This window comes from Stenella coeruleoalba, assembly GCF_951394435.1.
Source record: "Stenella coeruleoalba genome assembly, chromosome: 3".
Taxonomy (NCBI): domain Eukaryota; kingdom Metazoa; phylum Chordata; class Mammalia; order Artiodactyla; family Delphinidae; genus Stenella; species Stenella coeruleoalba.
Window position 1 is genome coordinate 144,527,520 of NC_137148.1, and position 21,910 is coordinate 144,549,429.

General features: G+C 48.8%; 1 protein-coding gene across 3 annotated transcripts in view; it reads right to left on the reverse strand.

Annotated features, from left to right (window-relative positions):
• The window catches only part of SLIT3 (slit guidance ligand 3), a 610,083-nt gene that overhangs the window by 109,030 nt on the left and 479,143 nt on the right, over window positions 1–21,910 (reverse strand). For all 3 annotated transcript variants that reach the window (XM_079918438.1, XM_079918437.1, XM_079918439.1), the window contains 3 exons: window positions 15,064–15,135; window positions 10,050–10,121; window positions 6,032–6,103 (listed from right to left, as the gene is read on the reverse strand). In XM_079918438.1, coding sequence (XP_079774564.1) covers window positions 6,032–6,103; window positions 10,050–10,121; window positions 15,064–15,135 — 216 coding nt within the window. The remainder of the gene's footprint in view (window positions 1–6,031; window positions 6,104–10,049; window positions 10,122–15,063; window positions 15,136–21,910) is intronic.

Genomic DNA, 21,910 nt, shown 5'->3' on the forward strand with positions numbered 1-21,910 from the left:
TACCAACAACCCCATGGCATAACCCTTTCTCTGGCTCCTCCTGTAGGGGAATCATTTTTCAGGAATGGGTTACAAAGGCTCTCTGTTATCAAAAAAAGTCCTCTGTGTATCCCTGCAAGTATTTCCCACTATTAAGCACTGGCATTAACTATTAGTGAGGATGCCAATTAGGGGAGCCATTCTGGACCTCTGATTAAGCTGCAGGATTTAGAGTGAACCCCTCTCATTATTGTGTCTTTCTCTTTTAAAAAAATTCTTTAGAATTAACCCTCTGCCACCCTGAAATTCTTTATCTACTAGTTGTAATAAGGACCACTCTCTTGCCTTAGAACAAACATGCTATTATCTTTCCCATATGAAATACGGGGAATTTATTTTGACCTTTGGCAACCTCCCGAGGCTGGACATGGGGAAGAACCTGGTGACATCTGGTGCCACGAGGTCAAGGACTTCTGACCCCGCCCAGAATCTTCTCTGAGCCTGTGAATGGGTGCTGTGGGCCACACCATGCTAAACACTCACACAAAGAAACAAGAGGAGCCCTCCAAGTCCCTGGGGGCAATGATGACGCCTTCTTCTCTCCTGATAATGACTGCACTGCTGGTCATGGGCTGTGGGTTGTCATGGTGACTCAAACTGAAGTGCAGCAACAGGGTGGCCTGTCTGAAAAATAGGACCTCCTTTGAATCCACAGATATAGGAGGGCACGAGGAAGAGGGTGCAAGCAACGGGGACCTCCTAAGGTAATCAGAGGGAAGCTGAACTTCTGAGAGACCAGATGAAGGGGCCATCACCTGCTCTCAGGAGATCAAGGGCCTCACCTAGTGTGACCTGGCTTGCCCCTTCCCTCCCCAACAGCTACTAGGGTAGAACTTGCCTATCTGACTGCTACCTGGTTACTAATCAGTCCTTTAAGAGGGATAAACCATTCACTCAATGACCAAAGCATGGAATGATTCCAGAATTTAAGTCCCCTCAAGATCTTTCCTTAGGAAGTTCCGGGTACACAAGAGAGGGAAGAATTCCTCCCTCAAAAATGCATCACAAAGGAAGTCTGCTTCTACTGCTGGGGAGAATTCTCATCATCTCACCTCAACCCAGTCTTTAAGAACCAGCAGCTTCTTTTTTTTTTTTTTTTTTTTTTTTGGCGGTACGCGGGCCTCTCACTGCTGTGGCCTCTCCTGTTGCGGAGCACAGGCTCCGGACGCGCAGGCTCAGCGGCCATGGCTCACGGGCCCAGCCGCTCCGCGGCATGTGGGATCTTCCCGGACCGGGGCACGGACCCGTGTCCCCTGCATTGGCAGGCGGACTCTCAACCACTGCGCCACCGGGGAAGCCAAGAACAAGCGGCTTTTTGATTGCCCTCTTACAGGGCTCAGCTCGAGCTTTAGTGGGGTGAGGACAGTCAACCAGAGGAAGTTCCATGGGAGACAGGGGTCTGTGATTTAGACTGAAGCTTAACAAGAGGCGCTGATAAAGCAGCAGTTCCACAGTACTCCCTCCTTGGCTTGAGCCAGCGAGGAATTCTTGTTTCGTGTATCACAAAACTAGCTCAGCAGATTGGCCCATGACTGGGTCAGAAGCAGATATCTCTGGTGTGGACTCCAGATTCAGACCGCTTGGGTTCCAACGCTCCATCACTTACATGCTGAAAGACAATGGCCAAGTGACTTAACCCGTCAGTTGCTCACTTTCTACATCTATAAAACGGGCCTCTGAACAATACCTTTCTCTTAGTATGGTTGTAAAGGTTAGATGAGATGGTGTATATGAAATTGCTTAGCACAGGTTCTGGAACATATTAAGTATTCAATAAATGGTAGCTGTTGTCAGCAGCAGCAGTAGTTGTACTTGCAAAACAGCCGATAAGGGAAAGTGAGCTATAGGGAGCGGAGTTTTGCTCACTGCCCTGTAACTGGCATGTTGCTTGGAAAACTCCAAGATGCTCCAGTGGTCTTGTCTGCCTTCCAAGAAAATCAAACAACAGGTGCTAGGCTGTCTTAACTTATTCCAGCCCTAAGACAGTCTGGTTTGGTTAAGACCTCCCGGAGCAGGTTTAACATCGACCGGAGCCAGCATTTACACGAAAGCTTCCACCTCAAATGACCGCCTGCCCCACTTGAATCCCTCTTCCGTGCATATGCCATGCAATCAATGAGTACTAACTGCATGTGCCGATCCCCCGGGGGAGCTGTAACGACGCAGCTTACTGCTGCCCATCAGAGGGGAAAGTGATGGCTCCGGAGACACGCTGACTGCTTGCTTTCCTTGCCTTGGGGAGGACTGACCCCTGAGCTGCAAGGTGACATATCTGGGGGCACTCTGGCTGGCTGCACACTCAGGATCATCATCTCCACTCACATCCTAGAAACCCAGGAGCCAGGGTGGGCAGGGCAACGGCGAACAGCTAAGCTTTCACTCTTTCTCTGGTGAGGAAGGGTGTGGACGGAGCCTGGGAGAAGAGGATAGGTCACTTCTCAGGTGATCAGAGTTGGGCGCCCATGCCCAGTGGCATGTCTGGTCCTAACCTTGGATTCTGAGATGTCTCTGTGTGGGAAATTTCAGTTCTCTGCAGTTTAGGAGGGAGTCTCTAAACACACTTCTTGCCCTACTGGGCACCTGACTCGTGTTCCAGTAGCCTGTTTTAAGGAAGGAAACTGACAGGCTCCCTTGCATCCCCCGAAGATCATAAGGGTTGTTACTGATAACAAATGTGTGTTTATACAGTGAAAGTCTGCAGGAACTGAACCTGTTTAGGATTAATTACAGGGAGACATACTAGCTATTTTCAAACACTTGAAGAATATGAGAATAGCCTTTTCTGAGTTTCCCAGAAACCATGACTGAGGTTTAGTATAAGAAAGAGCTTCCTAACCTTCTAACTACACTGAGACAACTTATCACAGAAACTTATCAGCAAAAGAGCAGTAGGATTTGTCCCAGGGTGCGTGGGACAGGTTTCCATACCAGCTGGGTGAGAGGCTGTCCTGGAAGCCCTGAAGATTTTGGAAGTCCAACTAAAGGAGGTGACTCTGTGAGGCTGACACCAAGAGGATAGGGGTTTGGGGGTCCTTCCCAGGACTGCTGAAGCTTGTCCATGGAGACCCATTTGCTGCAGCCTCTGAGAAACTCTGAAGGCTGAGACATTCTCCTATCAGCATTGGCCATCTGCCCGAATAAACAGGGCAAGAGAATGACCCAGGAGGGCTGGGTACAGAACAGGCTGGGCAAGTGTGGTGGAAGAGCTGAAAAGTTTAGAGAAACAGGGAAAGGGGAGATGGGCAGTCAGGACAACCAACTACAGTGCACCTGCTTTACTCCTGGTAGCATCGCGACAAGGGCCAGAAAGGAAACATCCAAGATCATTCTGGGTGGCAGAGACAGCTTGGCTTTGTGATGCGCCCATAACTTGAGAGATGGAGAGAGAAGAAAAAAACACAAACCTCTTGCAAAAAGTCTTCGAGTCAAAGGACAGGAAATTTCCCAGACTAGCAGGGTATTCTAATCAGAGCCTTCTTATCGGAGTGTCTCCAGTCTAACAAGGAGAAATCCAATCTACCGCAGGCTGAACGTTAAATTAGATCTAATCAGGACCTGCTTTCTAACTGCTCAACAGCAGGTCAAAGCCCAATGACGGCTACAGTTGCTGGTTCTTTCTGGAAAGTGAGGTGGCCTGAGTTGTGTCAACTTCTCAGTCTCGGGAGAAGGGGGGATGCTTTGTCTTTACTCCCAGCTACTCAACTCCCTCTGCTCAAAATGGTGATACTCAACCAGAGTTGCCTTCCCCGTCCATGCAAAGTCCTGTTAACTCCAGTCATCTCACGACTGCTGTCAGCTTGGAGCTGGGATACATTTCCTTTTTTTATTTTTATTTTATTTATTTATGTATTTTTTGCAGTATGCGGGCCTCTCACTGTTGTAGCCTCTCCCGTTGTGGACCACAGGCTCCGGACGCGCAGGCTCAGCAGCCATGGCTCACGGACCCAGCCGCTTCGCGGCATGTGGGATCTTCCCGGACCGGGGCACGAACCCGCGTCCCCTGCATCGGCAGGCGGACTCTCAAAACATGCATTTATGGAATCTTTGCTACATGCCCTGCACTGTGCTAGGCACTTCGACGCATGCTACATTTCTCCTTAATGCATGCAAGGGCATAGAGCTTTCTGCGGTCAAAACACAGACTGTAAAAGGATATTCACTCCAGCCCAGTGAAACGCACCACCTCCAAATCTAACTCTAGGCCATGCTATTGTTACTCTTCTTGGAAGGGATTAATAGCTACAGTTAACTGGCCTTATAGTGGCCGTTATAACTTACAGTTTCTTTGCTACAAGCAAAGAATACCATCTGTGAACCCCCCAGCTCCCTGCAGAGCCCTGGCATGTTATTCTAACAAAGAGCCACAAAGGCCCACCAAGGGCTGCAACCTTTGAACACTAGTAGGTAGGTACACAGAGACACAGAGAGTGAGACAGACACGGAGACAGAGGTGTGAAGGGCTGGATGGGTGGGATGCAGAGAAAAAGAACAGAATTTTCTTTCTCTTGCTTTCGGCTTCATTGAAACAAACCTGACTATCGCTGCGATGGATGTGCTGCCTGGAAACCAGCTGGGCGTCTCATCTGGACACGATTCACATTCTTATATTGTCTTAGGAGACTCTGTCCAGGGCTGAGTCTTAACAGGACATGGGAAGGGGAGGGAGTGAATGTGAGAAGAAAAGGCGAAAGGAAACGTCTCACTTCCTTTTTCTTTGGATGTCACCATGTGAGATGTGTTGCCAACCTTCTTCTATTCACCATTGCTCCTGGCCGCCCACCCATCAGAGCCACAACTTGACTACACGGTGCGCAAGCTCATAATGGAGCTTCACGTAACGGCCCACGGGAGCAGGGAGGCCCCAGGCCCCTTCCTTCCCGCCTGTGACTTAGAGGTGGTTTTACAATGGCACGCATACAAATGTGCACGCGTACGCACACACGTTCACCTGTACTCAGATGCACGCCGCTGGGAACATACATCTTGTGCTATTCAGAGGTCCGGGAGGCTTCTGAGCCACAGGACCACATAAGCTCTACTCCAGCTTCCACACCTATTTTGCTGTGTGACTGAGGACAAGTCCTCTCCCTCTCTGAAACTTGGTATCTTCCATCGCTCACAGGATACTCAAGATCAATTCCTAATACCGATAGGAATCGTGATGGTCCCTGAGCAGATATGGACGTGCACGCGCGCACACGTACACACACACACACACTCCCCACACCCATAGTACATGCGTGTAGATACTATGGCTACCTGATCACAAACCAGAGATAATTCTCCCCCAGTCATGAAATCTTAAAATACAGGATGAGCTGAATTCCTTTCCTGGCCTCTCCACATCAGAGTTCATTTATCTTCTTCAAACATTTAAGCTCAAATGACCGCAATGAAACAAATGCAAATAAATAATCCCAGAGCTTAAAATTTGAGGCAACAGATCTTCCTTTAAATTAAATAAACGCTTCCCATCTCAGCCATATCTTACCCAGATAGAGTCACAGCGGTGATCGATCATGCTCCTTCTCTAATTATTTCACTGCCCCACCCCTACCCTTCTTCAAGGTCTCATGTCTACCGGCAGCTCTGTTTCAGCTTTCGTATTGGAATACGGTGTATGAATATTTTAGTTCCCTAAGTTCCGAGCACACCCCTGCCCCATGCTTCCCTTCGTAGGATTCACCTCTGGCTTAATTTCTAGCCCCTCAAGCCTGAGGTTAGTGACTCATACCTGGGCCAGGCTCCCGAGCTGTATCATCTATAGCTCGTTTACATTGACCTTAGGCTTCCTTTGCCAACTCCCTGGCTCTCCTTCCGCCAAGAAGAGGTGATGGAGGTACGGGGTGGACAGCTCAAAAAAAAATGTTTTTTTTTTCTTTTAATGGGCATAAAGTCAAAAGAAGAACTCTACGGAGCACGGCTCAAAGTTTGCAGGAAAGAGCCTGCAAATAGTTCCAGAGACACGATTAGTGACAAAGTTCCTACTCACAGCAGCTGTAGGGACACCAGCCCGTCAAACAATCCCTTGGCAATCTCGGTGATCTTGTTCCCATAGAGCACCCTGGAAAAGAGCAGAGAGGACAGCGGTCACTGCGGATGAGAGGCCACTGGAACTCCTTCAAGGAGGAGGCCACCCGCTTGGCCCGCTCTGGGGGGCATCTCAGAGCGCTGGCTTCCCCAGCCTGCCTCACCTTCTCCTCCCCAGTGAGACAGTGGGCTAGTGCCACTGGGGGGGCTGCAGGGGCAGGCTGTCCGGGAGGCGAGGAGAAATGGGCTCCAGCCTGTCCTACCCCTGGGCAGCCCAGCTCAATAAATCACCCACAATAGGAAGACGCAATCGCTTTGTGGTGTCTCCCAGAGCTGCTAATATGACTCACACCCCAGCAGTAAATAAGATGTGTGGGAAGCTGGCCGGCCCTGTGTTTTCTTGTCTTCAATGGGTATTGATCAGGCTGAGCCCAGCCTATATAGAACGTTTCCTTTTAATATCCTGTTGCATCCTAGGAATTCCTGAGCTGAGTCCTTTATCATCCATCTAGACAGGGCTTTGGGTATCTGGCGTCCTATCCAGATGGCTCAGGGACTGCTGAGTCAAGGACTGGCTCTTAGGAAAAACTAGGGAGCAAGGAATTGTTATCGCGGTACCAGCAGCTTCTACATTACAGCCTTTTTTCCTATCCTCTGAGCTCCAAGAGCTAAGGAACTCAGAATTCTTTTACCCTTCTCTCTTCCAGCCTACAGAGTCCCTCACACTGGGTGTCCTATTCAAGGGCTGGTCTCTGGTGATCTGTGAGGCTTAGGGAAGAAGTGTACTGGGTCTGCCTCCCCCGAAGACACTGCTGGCCTCTCTCTGCTCTCATCCATGGCACAGACTTTGCTGTCTCTTGGGTCCAGCCTCCTCCGAGATGGAGGGAACTTAGCTAAGAAGAATTAAAAAAAAAAAATTCCCTCTCGAGCTCTGGAGTGCCTTGAATGAACGCAGGATTCGATCCCCACTCAGATTGCAAATTCAGGCTGTGATGTGTCATCGAGGAGGCCAAATATTAGGATGAGGAAACGGTCAATGGGAGCGATAAACCCAACTCCCCATCTTCCAGACGCCACCAGGAGTGAAGAGTGAGCCTCCCGCTCAGCCTGCGGGTGTGTTTCATGAATGTTTCAACAAACTAACGGCTAAATAAAAGTCAGCACAATGGCTCAGGCTTGCATTTGTAATTCATATTATTAATGTCCCACTGCTCACTGTGCCAAATGCAGTCGTGTCACTGTCTGTTCGCTGATGTTAGAACCTGCAGCGTAGCAGAAGCCGGAGGGACAACGGGGCTGGCGGGGGGGGAGGGGTTCCTCAAATCATGTGTCCGTATGGGGCGTCTCTAAGCTTCAGTGGGTCAAAACTACTCTCCGGCAGGCTGACGTGGGCTGTGGGTCCACCTTGGGGCACCTGGGTGTAGACCTGTCTGGCTTTATCCCCAGATCTCTCCTTGACTTTCCTTCCCACCTTTCAGATCTGGGCTCAAACACCTCGTCCTTGGGAAGCTTCTCTTGAATATCTTAGTCAACATTTTCTACCACCTGTCACTCTATTTTTATTTCTTCATCCCTTTTCATTACGTCATGTTATATTACTTATACATTTATTTATTTTAAACATTTTCTGTGCCGCCCGCACTGGCCCCCTTGAGTATAGGTTCTGTATGTGGTGACATCATGTGGCTTGCTCATGGTTGGGTCCCTAGAGTCGAAATCTGAATAGGATCTAACACAATAAATATCTGTTGAAAGAATGAACAGCTCTGGGCTCTCCTGGTGGTGCAGTGGTTAAGAATCCGCCTGCCACTGCAGGGGACATGGGTTCGAGCCCTGGTCCGGGAAGATCCTACATGCCGCGGAGCAACTAAGCCCGTGCGCCACAACTACTGAGCCTGTGCTCTAGAGCCCGCGAGCCACAACTACTGAGCCTACGTGACACAACTACTGGAGCCCGTGTGCCTAGAGCCCATGCTCCGCAACAAGAGAAGCCACCGCAATGAGAAGCCCGCGCACCACAACGAAGAGCAGCCCCCGCTCACCGCAACTAGAGAAAGCCCGCGCGCAGCAGCGAAGACCCAGTGCAGCCAAAAATAAATAAATTTAAAAAAAAAGAATGAAGAGGTCTGGGGTAAAGGCTTTCCTGCCCTTTCCGTTGGCCATTCCTGACTTTGGATTGGGTGTGTTGGTATTCAAAGCTCCATGATGTCAAGGGTCTTGTCTGTCCAGTTCACTGCCACATTCTCAGTGCCTATAAGGCTACTCAGTACACAGGAGGCATCTACTGAATGGCTAAATGCATGCATTGGGGGTGAGAGGCGCTTCACTTAAACAATGCCCTGATATATTTCAGAATTGGCTAGTGGCATGCCAATGTCCTGTTTGGCAACCAGATTTTGAATTTCTTTTCCTGCAAGACAGGAAGCGTCTCACTGTCCTCAGACTGTTCCCAGATCCCAGCAGAGGGACAGCAGACAAGGGGAACAGGAGGGTGGGGACAGGGATAGGACCGCGGTGGCAGATGGCCACTCTCCCTTCTCCTCTGTGATCTTCAGCGCAATAAGCAGACACTAATCTCACACACAATTCTGTCTTTGCTATCCCAGCCAGATGTTCTACCTGATAAATGAAACTACTTGACTCCGCCAGCAGCAGGCAACAACTGAATCAAGAGACTTCCCTGTCTTCAGCCCCTTCCCAGTGGGATAGGGCCAGCTGGGGGAAGAATGTGTGTCTTGTTACCTGCCCACTTATCCATTAAACAAACCGGTTGCACAGAGAGACAAAGCATGGACAGCTTGCCTCTGAGCATCCTCACTCTTGCCCGGGTGGGCAGGTCACCAAATAATACAAAAAATATCAACTGATGATACCTTTGCTGTATCTTATACTTTTTATGTTATCTCAGGAGGGCAGCATAGCATGGGGACCAAGAGCACGGTTCTGGAGTCAGACTGCTTGGGTCTAAATCCTGCCTCTCTCGCTTGTTACCGCGGACTTTGGATAAGTTACGTTTATTTATTCAACACATTTTTTTGGGCACGATAACTACGTGCCAGGTACTGTTTGAGGTGCCAGAGATTCAGCCAGGATCAAAAGAAATAAAAACCTCTGTCTGTGTGGAGATTAGATCACCCAATTTCTCCAACCATTAAAGACAGGAGAGGATAGATCCTATATTTTAGGTCATGGTGAGGGTGAAACTTGCAAGCCTCCTAGAATAGCACCAGGTACACAGTAGGTGCTCAGTAAGTACTGCCAATGATTGTTGGGACTGTAATCATGAATGTGTGTCGGGCAGGAAAGGTGTCATCGTCCCCATTTTGCCTGTGAGGGAATGCGTACAGGAGACTCAAGTGACAGTCCCTGTGCCACAGGGCGAGTCACTGGCAGAAATCAGGACAAAGCTCTGTACTTCGCTGCCCCTGAGGGTCTCTGAGCCCCTGGTGGGCACAGCTTTGGTTCCATCCACTAGGCTGCTTTAGGGTTTAAAAGTCAAAGAAAAGAAAGGCTTATAGGATGGGGTTAATGCTTTCTCAGGACAATAGCCGTGAGGTTGGTCTGGAGAAAAAGGCTTCAAATCAGAGGAAGAAAATGAGCTCCTTCCTTGACAAGGTCACATGCACGGGTAAAATGGGCACATGGTAATAATCATACATTACGACTCTCTCCCTCCACCTCCCCGGACAGCACTGCCTAGGCATGTGGGATGGGAGTGCGGTTAGAGGAGAAGATGCATTTGAATTAGAAGCCAATAACCAGGAAGGCTGCTGGGCACTTAATCAATAAAAAGAATGCATTTGGGCTTGTAGAAATATTCCCCAAGATCAATTTCCCCTGAAGAAATATTTGTTTCTTTTACCAGGTTGACACAAGTGTGTAAGGGAACATAAAACCTTGATAAACACCCCCTGAAACATATGGACGCCCCCCTCGCCCATGCTCCCACCCACACCCTACGTGCTTTGCTCCCCACTTACAGAGATGTGAGTGATTTCAGACCCTGGAAGGCGTCTGGAGCGATGTCCGAGATCTGATTCTTGCTGATGTCTCTGAAAAATTAACCAGAGACTCTGAGAACATAGCTCAAGGTGTGCTATGGCCGTTCCTAAAGTGTGGACCAAGCATTTCAGGTATGCAAAATGGTGAGGATGAATTCATCACTTAATCAATTTATTTATTCAGAGTGTGCGAGCAGGGGCTTAAGGATCATTCAGTTCAACTGCCGCATGATAAAATGCTCTGTATTTGTACCACTCTCCTTGGCTTTCAAAGAATGCTCACTCGTGGCACCTTGACTTTGACATAGGGCCATGCACACGCGAGCCTTCACTTTGCAGGTGGGAAATGGAAGCCAGTTAGGTTAGGGCCTCATCGTAGGTCTCACAACCGAGCAATTATAGCATAAACAAAGCAAAAGCTGGCCTTGGCCAAACACAGCCCAAGGTTCCCGTAAGCCTCACTTTCTTGCCTCACGCCTTGGCAAATGCTTATTTTTGTCCCCAGAAGTCCTGAGTCATTTCACCTCCCCAGTGACTTTTCCTTCCTGACCTGAATGGAGGTTTTGAGCAGTGACTTAAGTCTCTGTCTGGTTCAGTGCATCTTCCAGGCCGGGTGATGTAAAGACATCATGAGATTCTCATGGGATGGCTTTGAGATGTGGGCTTGTCGCTGGTGGTCCTCGTGAGACGGGAACAAGCCCAGGGCGATGATGATCAGGGCTTTGGGATAATGTGAGCGAGAAGGATGCTGTGTGTTAGAAGGCAGCTAACCTGGCCTCGCTGGTGCAGAGGAATCTCCCTGACCCAGAGGCTGCTCACTCTGCAGCACCCCAGGGTCTTCTGAGCACCTGTCTCACTAACAACACTTTCCTGAAGAGGGAGACTTCTTTTTAGGAGTTATTAGCTCAGGGGCAGCCTTGGGGCTCCTGTCCCCGGAAGGGGAGATGCTCCAATTTCCAGCTACAATGAACCTCCCTGGTTCCTTTTCTTTACCAAAATAAATCAATGGGTCTTTGCTTTTGTGGAGAAGAGGGAGAGCTGGGGTCTCGGAGAATCAACAAGGAGGAGGGAAGGGAATATTGAGAAGCAAGAACATCTAAGCAGATTCCTTAGCAATTACCTCCAGCGAGGCCAGACGCCCAAGCCCCACAGCCTCTTAAGCTAGTCCTTCTGCCTGTTTCTCTCCTCCTTCTACTATCCTTCAAAAGGGCCATCCAACAACCTTTGCCTAGTCCTCTGCCCCCTTCCCTCCTTGTTTCCAAGACCTGTGAGTTGAAAGATACTCCACAGGTTAAGGTTTCTTAGGCACGGCTGTCGAGCTTATCCCTTTAGCAGGCGAGATCGCAGCTTATCCCTTTAGCAGGCGAGATCTAACAAATCCACAGATTGTGCTCGCAAACTAGTCAGCTTACACTGGCCTTTTCTTCAGAGCTCTGCTTTTGTATAAGGGTCTTAACAAGCAAATGCTCCGGATTATCCTAATCTTGCTAGCCCTCAGCCTGGCTGCCTAGCAAGGCATTTCAGGCAAGCGTGCAGGGTCGGTGCTCGGATCAGACTAGTGAGAAAGCCTCATTTGTTTATTTCTTTGGTGTTTTTTTTTTCCTGACATTTTTAATGTGATGTCCCTTCAAGGTCCTTGGCCCTCTGCCGTGTCAGAGGAGGTTCTGTGACCAGTGGGGAAGCCCTCTGCTTTAGCCTTGTCAGGGCAAATTCATGTTTAGTTCAGAGCTAGACTCCTGCATGCACCCGTCTCTAAGGACAAGGTGAGATGTCTCGTGATTTGGAGATGCTGGGGAATGGGGACCGGAGAAGTGATAGTTTAGCTGGGAACTGACCCTGGTGGTCACTTCATCTTAGTTCTTCATTCTGCAGGAAGGGAACAGCAGCCACAGGTAAAGGACCTGTAGCCACAAGTGACTGGACACAGCGATTTGGGTACAGAGCTGGCATCTCCAGTCTCCCTTCCATTTCACCGTGATGGGTGCAGAAGGTGGTGGCCCTGGACAGGAAGGTAGACCGGGGAAGGCTTCAGTGCCCACCCATCTCCACGCTCAGGGGGTCCCAGAGCTGACTTCTGGAGTTTGGGTCGCCCTCGATGACCAGTGGTTCTCAAACCTCACTAGGGTGTTTATTAAAATGCACCCACAGAGGGTCTGATTTGGCCCTCTGGAGAACTGGGGTTAGAAATCTGCATACGTAACAAACCTCCAGATGATTCCCAAGCAGGGGGTTTCTGAGTCTTACTTTAGACCAGTATTTCAGAATCTGGTCTGTCTCAAGCCTACCCCAGTCCCCTGGGGCTTGATAAACTGGACGGCGGAGAAGAAGTGGCCTTTGCATACAGTTCAGAAGAAAGGTGGTAAATTCCAGTGCCGACGAGGGTCAAGCGGGGATTATAAGCGTGAGACACTGGGAACTGGTGGAACTCGTGGAATATTGCTCTACCTTAGAACGTGGGAGGGAAAGAACTCAACACCTTTGAAGGTTTGGCCTTCAAGTGTCAGCGCTCTCGGTTAACCAACCCTGTAAGACTGGGGCATCCTCTGTAACGTCTGCTACTCTCCCTGCAGGTGGCGCCTGTATCTTGGTACTAGTTTTCACCTGGAAGTACATTTTTTACACTAAGCTGATCGCTAGAAATTCATCCTCTTCAGGGACAAAGCCATTCAACATTGAATCAAGCCATTCAATCAAGGAAAATTTTTTTTTCTTTTTGTCATTGGAGATAAGAAGAGGATGAGGTTCACTCACAGCTGAGGGAAAACTTTTTTCTGTGAGATATCAGAGATAAACTGGTCACGTATACCTAGGAGGAGTTCACCCTTAGGGTTTTAAATTCCGTTTTCACCAGGGACCCTACTTCTCCAAAGCCCTTGCACTTCAGTCCGGGTTTCTGAAGTTCTGTTAGTCAGAAAAAATTTTAAGTGGTCTCTCTTCCCTACCGCCATCCCCTTGGTTGGGGGTGGGGGGGTGGGGAAAGGGCATCATAGTAAATATCAATAGCATCAGAAGTGATCCAAAATGAAATTTACTTCCCAGGTCGTGACGGAGAAGATCTTATGAATTTTGAATGCACAGATCATGGCAACTCCAATGGGATGGAGAAAGGACAGTAAAACATAGTCACACTCTAAATTACCTGGACTTCGCAAAAAATTAGAGCAGTCACTTAAATCATGTAAGAGATATAGGTTGGGGCAGTGACCGAACTTGTCATTTTTCACTGAAATTACTATCTGGCTGCATAATCAAGCTGGGCTTTAAAAATGAATTGGGGGGGGGTGCATATGGGGAGTGAGCTGGAGAAGCAGGGAGGCCAGGAGATTAATGGCCCAAGGTTTAAATATTAAGGCCTGTATTTATACAGCTCCTCCAGCAGGAAGGCTGCCAAAGGGAGGGAAGGAGTATGTGCTTAGAGCTGGCGCATCATGTTGGTTTCTACTTCTGGAACTGTACCAGGAGAAAATCTTGTTTGGTGTGGCTTTCCAGGGAGATGGGAAGTTGGCTTCCTAGGATCTGAGGGTAAAGCGTACCAATGCCACTGTTTCGCAGGGATGTTTATTTTTAACATAAAAGGAGCAAGCAGACACTTAACCTCTTTAATGCAGGCCCTCCTACTCAAGGGAAACCGATGAATCAGCCTGCGGTGCAAGGGAACAAAACCCAAGTCCATGCATATTTCTACCTGCCCTCTCTCTTTTCTCTGTGTGGGGGGGCCAGAGGGAGTAGGCAGGCGCAATGAAAGCAGCACCGTGATTACTGGGCTATAATAAATGATTTCTTAGCCTGGAAAAGGGACAGGAGCCTCCCTCCTAGGCTCTTATTATCTGTGATGGCAATGGCTGGGTTGTTTCTGAATCCTACTAGCCTCCCTTCAGAGCACCCCGCTCTGAGTGACTCACAGATCCCTGCTCAGGGTGGTCACGTGATGGGGAGGGGTGGTGCTGATGACGTTACCACGATGGCAGGGACGAGGGCCGTGAGGCTCAGATGCTGTCAATGGAGTAGGGAAGGTACACTGCAGGGTTGGTGTCAGCAGGTACTGATAAGCTGCAGTGATGGCGTGGTATTGGATATGGTGGTAATGGCCATGCTGGGGATCATCATATGGGCAAGGGAGGTTCCAAGGCTTCTTATCTCACTTACAAAGATTAGAAAGTCCTTACCATGGTCTAAAGAGCCCACGGGAGCTGGCCCTTATCTACGTCTCCAGCACAATCCCCACCACTTTCTCTTCATTCATTCCGTTCCTCCTCTCTAGTCTGCAAACCATCCATGCATATGCTCCTGAGAACTCCTCTAGACTCACTCCCTTCCTTCACTCAGGTCGCTTGCACACAGAGGCCTTCATGGGTCAACCCATCTAGAGACCACCCCTCCATCAATCTCTAGCCCCTTCCCTTCTTTTGTTTTACTTTCTAGTACTGGTCAGTTTCTGACATTTACTGGGTTTTATTTCTGTGCCCTCCCACTCAAATACACAAGCTCCATCAGAGGAGACTTTGTTTTAGTTCACCCTCTACCCACAGATCCCAGCACAGTTCTTTGTTCCTGATGGACACTGGCTAAGAATTTGTTAGATGAATGCGTGCATGGTGGTAGGGATGCTGGTGACGGTGCTGTAGGATGATATAGGGAAACGGCCACATCTCTACTGAAGCTCCTACTTGAGGTCCGCATCCCCCAAACCAGGGGACAATCAAATGGTGAGATGGGATTGTTTTAGGCTGATACAGCCCCACCTCCCACCCAGATAATTTTACTTCACTCTAGTTGGAGTCGCCCTTAGATCTGAGGTGCCTAAACCCATACACCGCCCCATCTGAATGCAGCACCCTGGTCATACCTCCCCGTCTTGGGAGCCATTCCAGGTCTGACACTGCACTCTCCTGAGGGTTGTGATGCAGCCTCTCATCTGGGCAGCCTGCCCACTACACACAGTACCCCCCGAACTGAAAACATTTGGGCCCATTTCTCTCCAGGGGAGACTCACATTCGCTTCAGTTTCTTGTATTGGGTGAAGGCTCCAGCAGGGATGGATTTGATGGAGTTCTGTTCCAGGCGTCTGAGAAACAGAGCAGAAAAGAGTCGATTAACCATCCATGCATCAACAAATGGTTGCCGGGGGCCTTGAGGACAGGATGGTCTCTCCCATCAGGTGGCATACATCCTTAGATGAGGGAGACTTGGTAAACACCGTCCGAAAGCCAGAGACTGGGGTTCTGGTGTGTGGGGCAGCCAGCTCAGGGTCTGATACCCCTGGGAGAAAGCTAGAAAATATGTCTTCTCCTTGAGCATATTTGGTTCTCGTTTACGATACGTTGTCTTTGGGAGGCAGCTGTCATCTTCAGAAAATGCTGTCGGAAGTAACCAGAAGGCTGAAAAAGTCAAAGGGATAAAGAGAAGGAAGAGTAAAGACAGATGGACAGATAGCAATGCCTACCTGTTCTGGAAGCATGTCACCATTCAGTGAAAACCTCCACCATCCTGCTGTTGGGGTGCAGTACAGGCAGAGACTGCATTTCTGGTCTTTTCTTTTTTTTAATGGAGGTATAATTGACATATAATTTTAGTTTCAGGTGTACAACCTAACGATTCAGTATTTGTTTCGGGGTTTTTCAATCGGCTGTTCTAATATGATGAAGAAATAGCCTTCAAGTCTCTAGGCTCCCAGCCTGACATTCATCACACTGGCTCCCTGATATCCTGAGGGCCCCAGGGGCCCCGAATGGATCACTCCCCTGGGTTGCTGCTACAACCTGTAGCTTTATGGCCTTACGGATTTTGCTGAATTGCTCTCTCTCCTATTACTCCGGAAAGAACAAGAGATGCTGCAGGCCCAGGGCCCAGAGCTTCCTTGGAAGAGAAGGAGCATGGGGAGTGAGCAAGCCTTTTCATCCTTCATTCTTTCATCTATCAAATGACTTCCCGCCGCCAAGAACAGGTGTGGTGGGAAACAGGCATGAGCGGAAGGCGGGGCCTGCTATTAGAGGTGATGAATGGTGGCCTGGTCCACATCTCCCGCCTCTCCGAGGTGTGGATCTTTTCATCACCTCCTCATTTGGCATGAATGATCCCCAAACCCTCTGCTGGGAAGACACAAAAAAGTGTGTGTGTGTGTGTGTGTGTGTGTGTGTGTGTGCGCGCGTGCGCGCGCGCAAGGGGAGGGCTGGGCGGAGCACAAGGCAGACATGGGAGGAACTGGCTCCCTTGGAGGCTCCATTTGGAGGATGCACACTTCTGGCTGGGATGAACCCATTCATCTTGAAGAGTAATCCCCGCTGCAGAAGAGGGGAGGCAGTTGTATTAATTTGTGCCTCTGCAATCTCATCTTCATTGGGGGAAAGAGAGTATTTGTTACTGGAACCACTAATGGAGCAGTCTGCCAGCAATTTTCCCATTTCAAACAACATCTCAGCTGCTAACGTGGAATGGTTTGTCAGGCCTACCCATAACACAGACAAATCACTCTCCAGGCCGAAGGAAGGGGGTGAGGGGGGTGGAGAAAGAGGAAGGGTGGCTGCGAGGAGAGAGGGAGCATCAGGACAGATCATTCTTGGCTGCCGGATGAATCGAGTCTACAAATGAGGCTGCCACGGTCTATTAAGAGAGCCTCTTTGGGGCCGGAGGGGCCGGGGAGTGTGCTCTATCGAGCACGTGGGCATAGGCTGGCTGGACAGCGGCCTGGTTGGCCTGTGGTGAGCCAAAAAAGCATGCCACGAGGTCGCAGAGGCTGCGGGCTCCTGGATATAGCCACCCACGGAGGCAGCAGACCCGGGCAGGCTGCCTTGACTGAGAAGTTCCAAGGACATTCTCATTTCCCAGCTGAGCAGAGTTCAGGGATTTCTCAGCCAAGGCAGCAGCTCTGTGAACCTCTGGGGCTGCCAGTCGGGTGGCAGATGCTCTCCAGGAATCCTGGGGTTCACCTGCCATTTTGGCAGGGGGATTGCGGCTGGAGGATGCCTCTGGAGAGAGCCACTGTCTGTAACGATGGCAATCCCCTCAGTTTTTGCACTGCTCCCGGCTGCAGGCCAAGAGCCCAAGCTAGTCAGGTCAGCTGGCTGACCGTGCAGTTCATAATGAATAACGTCCACTTTAGCAATGGGTGCAAGAGCTAAGGGAAGGACGAAACAGTGAGTAGGATGTGATACCCATCCCCAAGGAGTTTAATCATCTGGTGATAGAGACCAGCCCAAGACGGTCCATCACAGAACCAGATTTTATTGCTAACCTAACAAGAAGAGTTGTCCTTTGTGGAATCCAGTTGGTTTAGGTCTATTATCTCTGTGAATCCTTACACTTCTGAGGCAAGCTGTGTTGGCCCTACTTTGTGGACGAGGAAAATAAAACCTACATGATCAAAGAGCCTATCCGAAGTGCCAGAGCTAATAGGTGGCGGAACTGGCATCTTTCTCTTTCTGTCCATTGGATGCACTGCCTTCTCTATTTTTTGAAAACAGAGAAAGTGAAGTCCATATACTAACATAGCTTTCCCAAAGTCCCAGAAAAGTTTAAGGGGTGAAGACCCCAGTACTCATTCTGAGACATCATGCAGTCTCTGCAGAAGTAGGTATGTTGTAAAAAGGCTGTAGGAGTTGAGGGAAGATGGAATATAGATGCATGTGTGTGTATACACACACACACACACACACACACACACACATATATAACAATATATGTATAAAATATGCAAATAGACTGCAAAGGTGTGGCTTTGAACAAAGAATTCCCATCTCAGCCTGTTAACCCTGGCAGGGACGTTGCTGTGTATCCTGTACGCTCTACCCTTGCACACTCTGGGGATGGTCTTTATTTCTGCAGTCTCTCTGCCTCTTATGCTGCTGTGGGTACCCGCTGGACAGGGAACACCCTTACAGGGTGCCAAGGCCAGGACATGATGCGGGTGAGCCTTGCCCCAGGGGGCATTAGAGCTTGTCGGTGTACTGCAGATGTAAAGTTAAGGCAAGGGTGAGGACAATGACAGTAAGAGCTACTAGGTATTAGCTTGGACTTGTAAGTCAGGCATCACACTAAGAGCTCTGCACCGTACATCTAACTTAGTATTGACACCTCTCTGAGGCAGATCCTGTTTGTTATCACTACTCCCACTTTAAACATGAGAACACCGAGGCTCAGAGACGTTAAGTCACTTGTCCATATTCACAAAGCCAGGAAGAGCTACAGCCGGGACTCAAACTCAAGTTCATCCCATTGGAAAGCCTGCACTCTCGGTCACTGAGCTTTGCTGAATACCGTTGGCTGCTGAGGCACCTCTATTCCTTTAGTCATTGCCCACTTATCCTCAGGAAAACTGCCCCTCGGTCAAGGAAGGAACTCTGGGGTGTGTGTGCACACGCACGTGTGTGGGCACACACACAGGCTCTACGCAGCAGCAGCCTCTGGTGGGGTTTACATGGCTTGGAACAAGCATGCAAAGATCCGTACTCCCAGGGACAAAAATTCAGTGTGAAGGACAAAAAGCATCAGCAAAAACTGTCACATTTAGGGATGTGTCTGAAGCCAGCGGCTGTCTTTGGTCTCTCTTAACTGGCACATGTGTCTTTCTCTGGCAAACATTCTTCCGGCTGCAAACTGATTTAATAGAACTAGCATAAAAACAAACATACAAACCAAACATCTGAGCGTCTCCCGGCGCTGGTAGAAGCAATGCGAACATCTGATGGGGGCTTCAGTCATTTGTGTTCTGTATTGATTTGCCCTAGTTCCTCAGTGCTTCCTTAATGATCTGTCATTCGCAAACACGCGACTGAACACAATATATTTCTAGCAACACATAAGTCAACGTGATGCCAGAGGGACTGGCAGGGGCATAGCTAGTGCAGGGCCATGGCAGCAAGTCACCTGATAAAGAGTTTCTGGAGCTGGATTCGAATATCGGTTGCAATAATGGTGGACATCTACCATTGATTGAGGGCTTTCTATATATCAGACACTGTGCTCTTCACACACTGGCTCATTTTATTCCTTCAGCAATACTACAAAGCAAGTAGTATCACTAATACAATAACAACAGAGATGAGGCATGTGGGCATATGTGACATGAGTCATTCCTAACCAGCTTTGCAGAGCACCTGGCATTGCCTACAGAAAACCGAGGTGCAGACACAGAGCCAGATTTGCTCTTCTTATTATATGCGTATTCTCAGATGCCTCCAGCAGACAAATCTTTGTCGTCAACTTAGAAAAAAATGAGAACTTGAGACTAAAGCATTCTATCATGTCACATATGTAACATGTGCACAAGCTTTTTCCTTTTAGATTCCACTTAGGAGCTTTCAAACGTTGTGCTAACTTTCTATGCAATTAGGTTATATTATTTAATCTTCATGGAGAATCTCGAGTAGGGACGATGAGCCCCATTTTGCAAAGATGGGAACGAAGTGACACATGAGATGTTAAGAAAGCTACCCAAAGAGGCAGAACCGGGATCCAAACCCAGGACTATCTACCACAAGGCTCTGTTCTTAATTATTCTGCTGCCTGATCAGCTTCACCTTTATCCCACCTGCCCCCAACCCACCCCATCCCCCCTCCTTCCACATGGCAGCCCCCCAGAAACCTCGTGTCCTCAGAAGAAGATGTGGTATGTATATACAATGGAATATTACGCAGCCATAAAAAAGAACAAAATAATGCCATTTGCAGCAATGTGGCTGCAGCTAGAGATGATCACACTAAGTGAAATAAGTCAGAAAGAGAAAGACAAATACCATATGATATCACTTACATGTGGAATCTAAAATATGGCACAAATGAACCTATCTACAGGTCAGAAACAGACTCACAGACATACAGAACAGACTTGTGGTTGCCAAGGGAGAGGTGGGGGAGGGAGAGGGATGGACTGGGAATTTGGGGTCGGTAAATGCAAACTATTACATTTAGAATGGATAAACAACAAGGTCCTACTGTATAGCACAGGGAACTATATTCAATATCCTGGGATAAACCAGAATGGAAAAGAATATAAAAAAAAGAATGTATATATGTGTAAAACTGAGTCACTTTGCTGTACAGCAGAGACTGGCACAACCTAGTAAATAACTATACTTCAATTTTTTTAGAAAAGGAAAAGAATCCCGGATGTTGATGATTTCCAGAGCTCTCCAGCCCTTTTGCTCTGCTGGCTGCTTTGTTTTTAAACTTTTCTCTCTTTTTAAAAATGTCCCTGGTGACCAGTATCATGGGGGCATATTTGCTTTGTTTAGCAGATAAACCATTGTTTATCTCCCCACCCCAGATAAACAGTGGGGTTGAGGTGAGGCTAGGTGGAAAATGGGGCTACCTTTTCCCCTACATGCTTTTGATTTAGGATTTGACGTTTACGTCCATCCACAGCCTTTCTCTGGCAACTAAACTTACCTGTTATAGCCAAGGGCATGAGACCCGGGATGACACTAAGTGGAGGTACAGAGCAAAAATGGAAGAAGATGGGACAGAGATGAAGATGAGGTTCTAGGTACAGATGGCCCCTGTCGAGCCCTGAGGCCAGGAGGGCGGAACGAAGACCACAGAACAGAAGAACGTGTGGGCCTCTGGCTCTTCCCAGAATCTATCCCTGCTGGAGGCTGGAGCGGGTTCAGAGAAACGACATGGAGCAGCAAGAACAGTGCTGTTGGTGGGAGCTCAGTTTTGAGGAAAATCTGCAGTGAACCGTCTCACTGTGGGTTCTCTGGAAGAAAGCTGTTTTTAGAGGAATTGGCTCTGCTATTCAGGGAGACCAGTGCACACTTCTCTGAGCTGCCTTGGCTTTGAAAAAAATCTAAAAGAGTCTGCCAGATTGCTTTGCATGAGAGATAGACCTTCCTTCCCCTGAATGTTGGGGAGTGCAGAACCCCTCCCAAGGTTCAAGAGCATCACTACCGGCTAAGGATTGCACATACAGGGAACAGAGAACCAGATGTGGTGCAAAGCGACGCTAAAGAGAAGGAGAAATCTGGGTTATATAGGTGGCTATGGACATGAGGTGGGATTCTTGATGGTAAAAAGAGAAGTCATGTTCAGATGTCTTTGGGATGATAAATCAGACACTTCCTGTGCATCTTGGGGTGCATGCTACAGTTTCTACTCTCTGCTCCCTCTTTCTCATCTTTCAACCTCCCCCACCTGCTGGTCTTCTCTCATTGATAAGAGGATGAATTTTAACGGCTCAAAAGACATTTAGGGGCTTCCCTGGTGGCGCAGTGGTTAAGGGTTCACCTGCCGATGCAGGGGACACGGGTTCGTGCCCCAGTCCGGGAAGATCCCACATGCCGTGGAGCTGCTGGGCCCATGAGCCATGGCCGCTGAGCCTACGCGTCCGGAGCCTGTGCTCCGCAACGGGAGAGGCCACAACAGTGAGAGGCCCGCGTACCGAAAAAAAAAAAAAAAGACTTTTAGGCCAACACACAGATCCCCAGGCACGAGCTTCGTTGCCTTAGGGAACAAACAGGTTTCCTCTGCAAAGGTCTCTCTTACATGTCACCTCTCCCAGTATCTAACCAGAGAATCTTGCCTCATCTGCTTTAATGCCTCAGCTTTATTTTATCACAGAGGAGAATGAGACAAACACAGCAAGAGAAGTTCTAGGCAATCTGTCTGGTGGGTCGTGTGTGCCGGGTCAACAGGGGCAGCCTTATTTGCATGTCTGCATACATTTGCATGAAGATGAGCTATTGCCACGCTCAATTCACAATGCAAGTGTCTAGCCTAATTCTTGAACCTGTTCTCTCAACCATAATCTTCAAAGAATTGATGGAGCTTTATGGAGGGATCTTCTGCAGGTAGCTTCAGCTCCCGTGATGTGGTTTCCAACCTTTCTCACCATGCCTAATATAAAA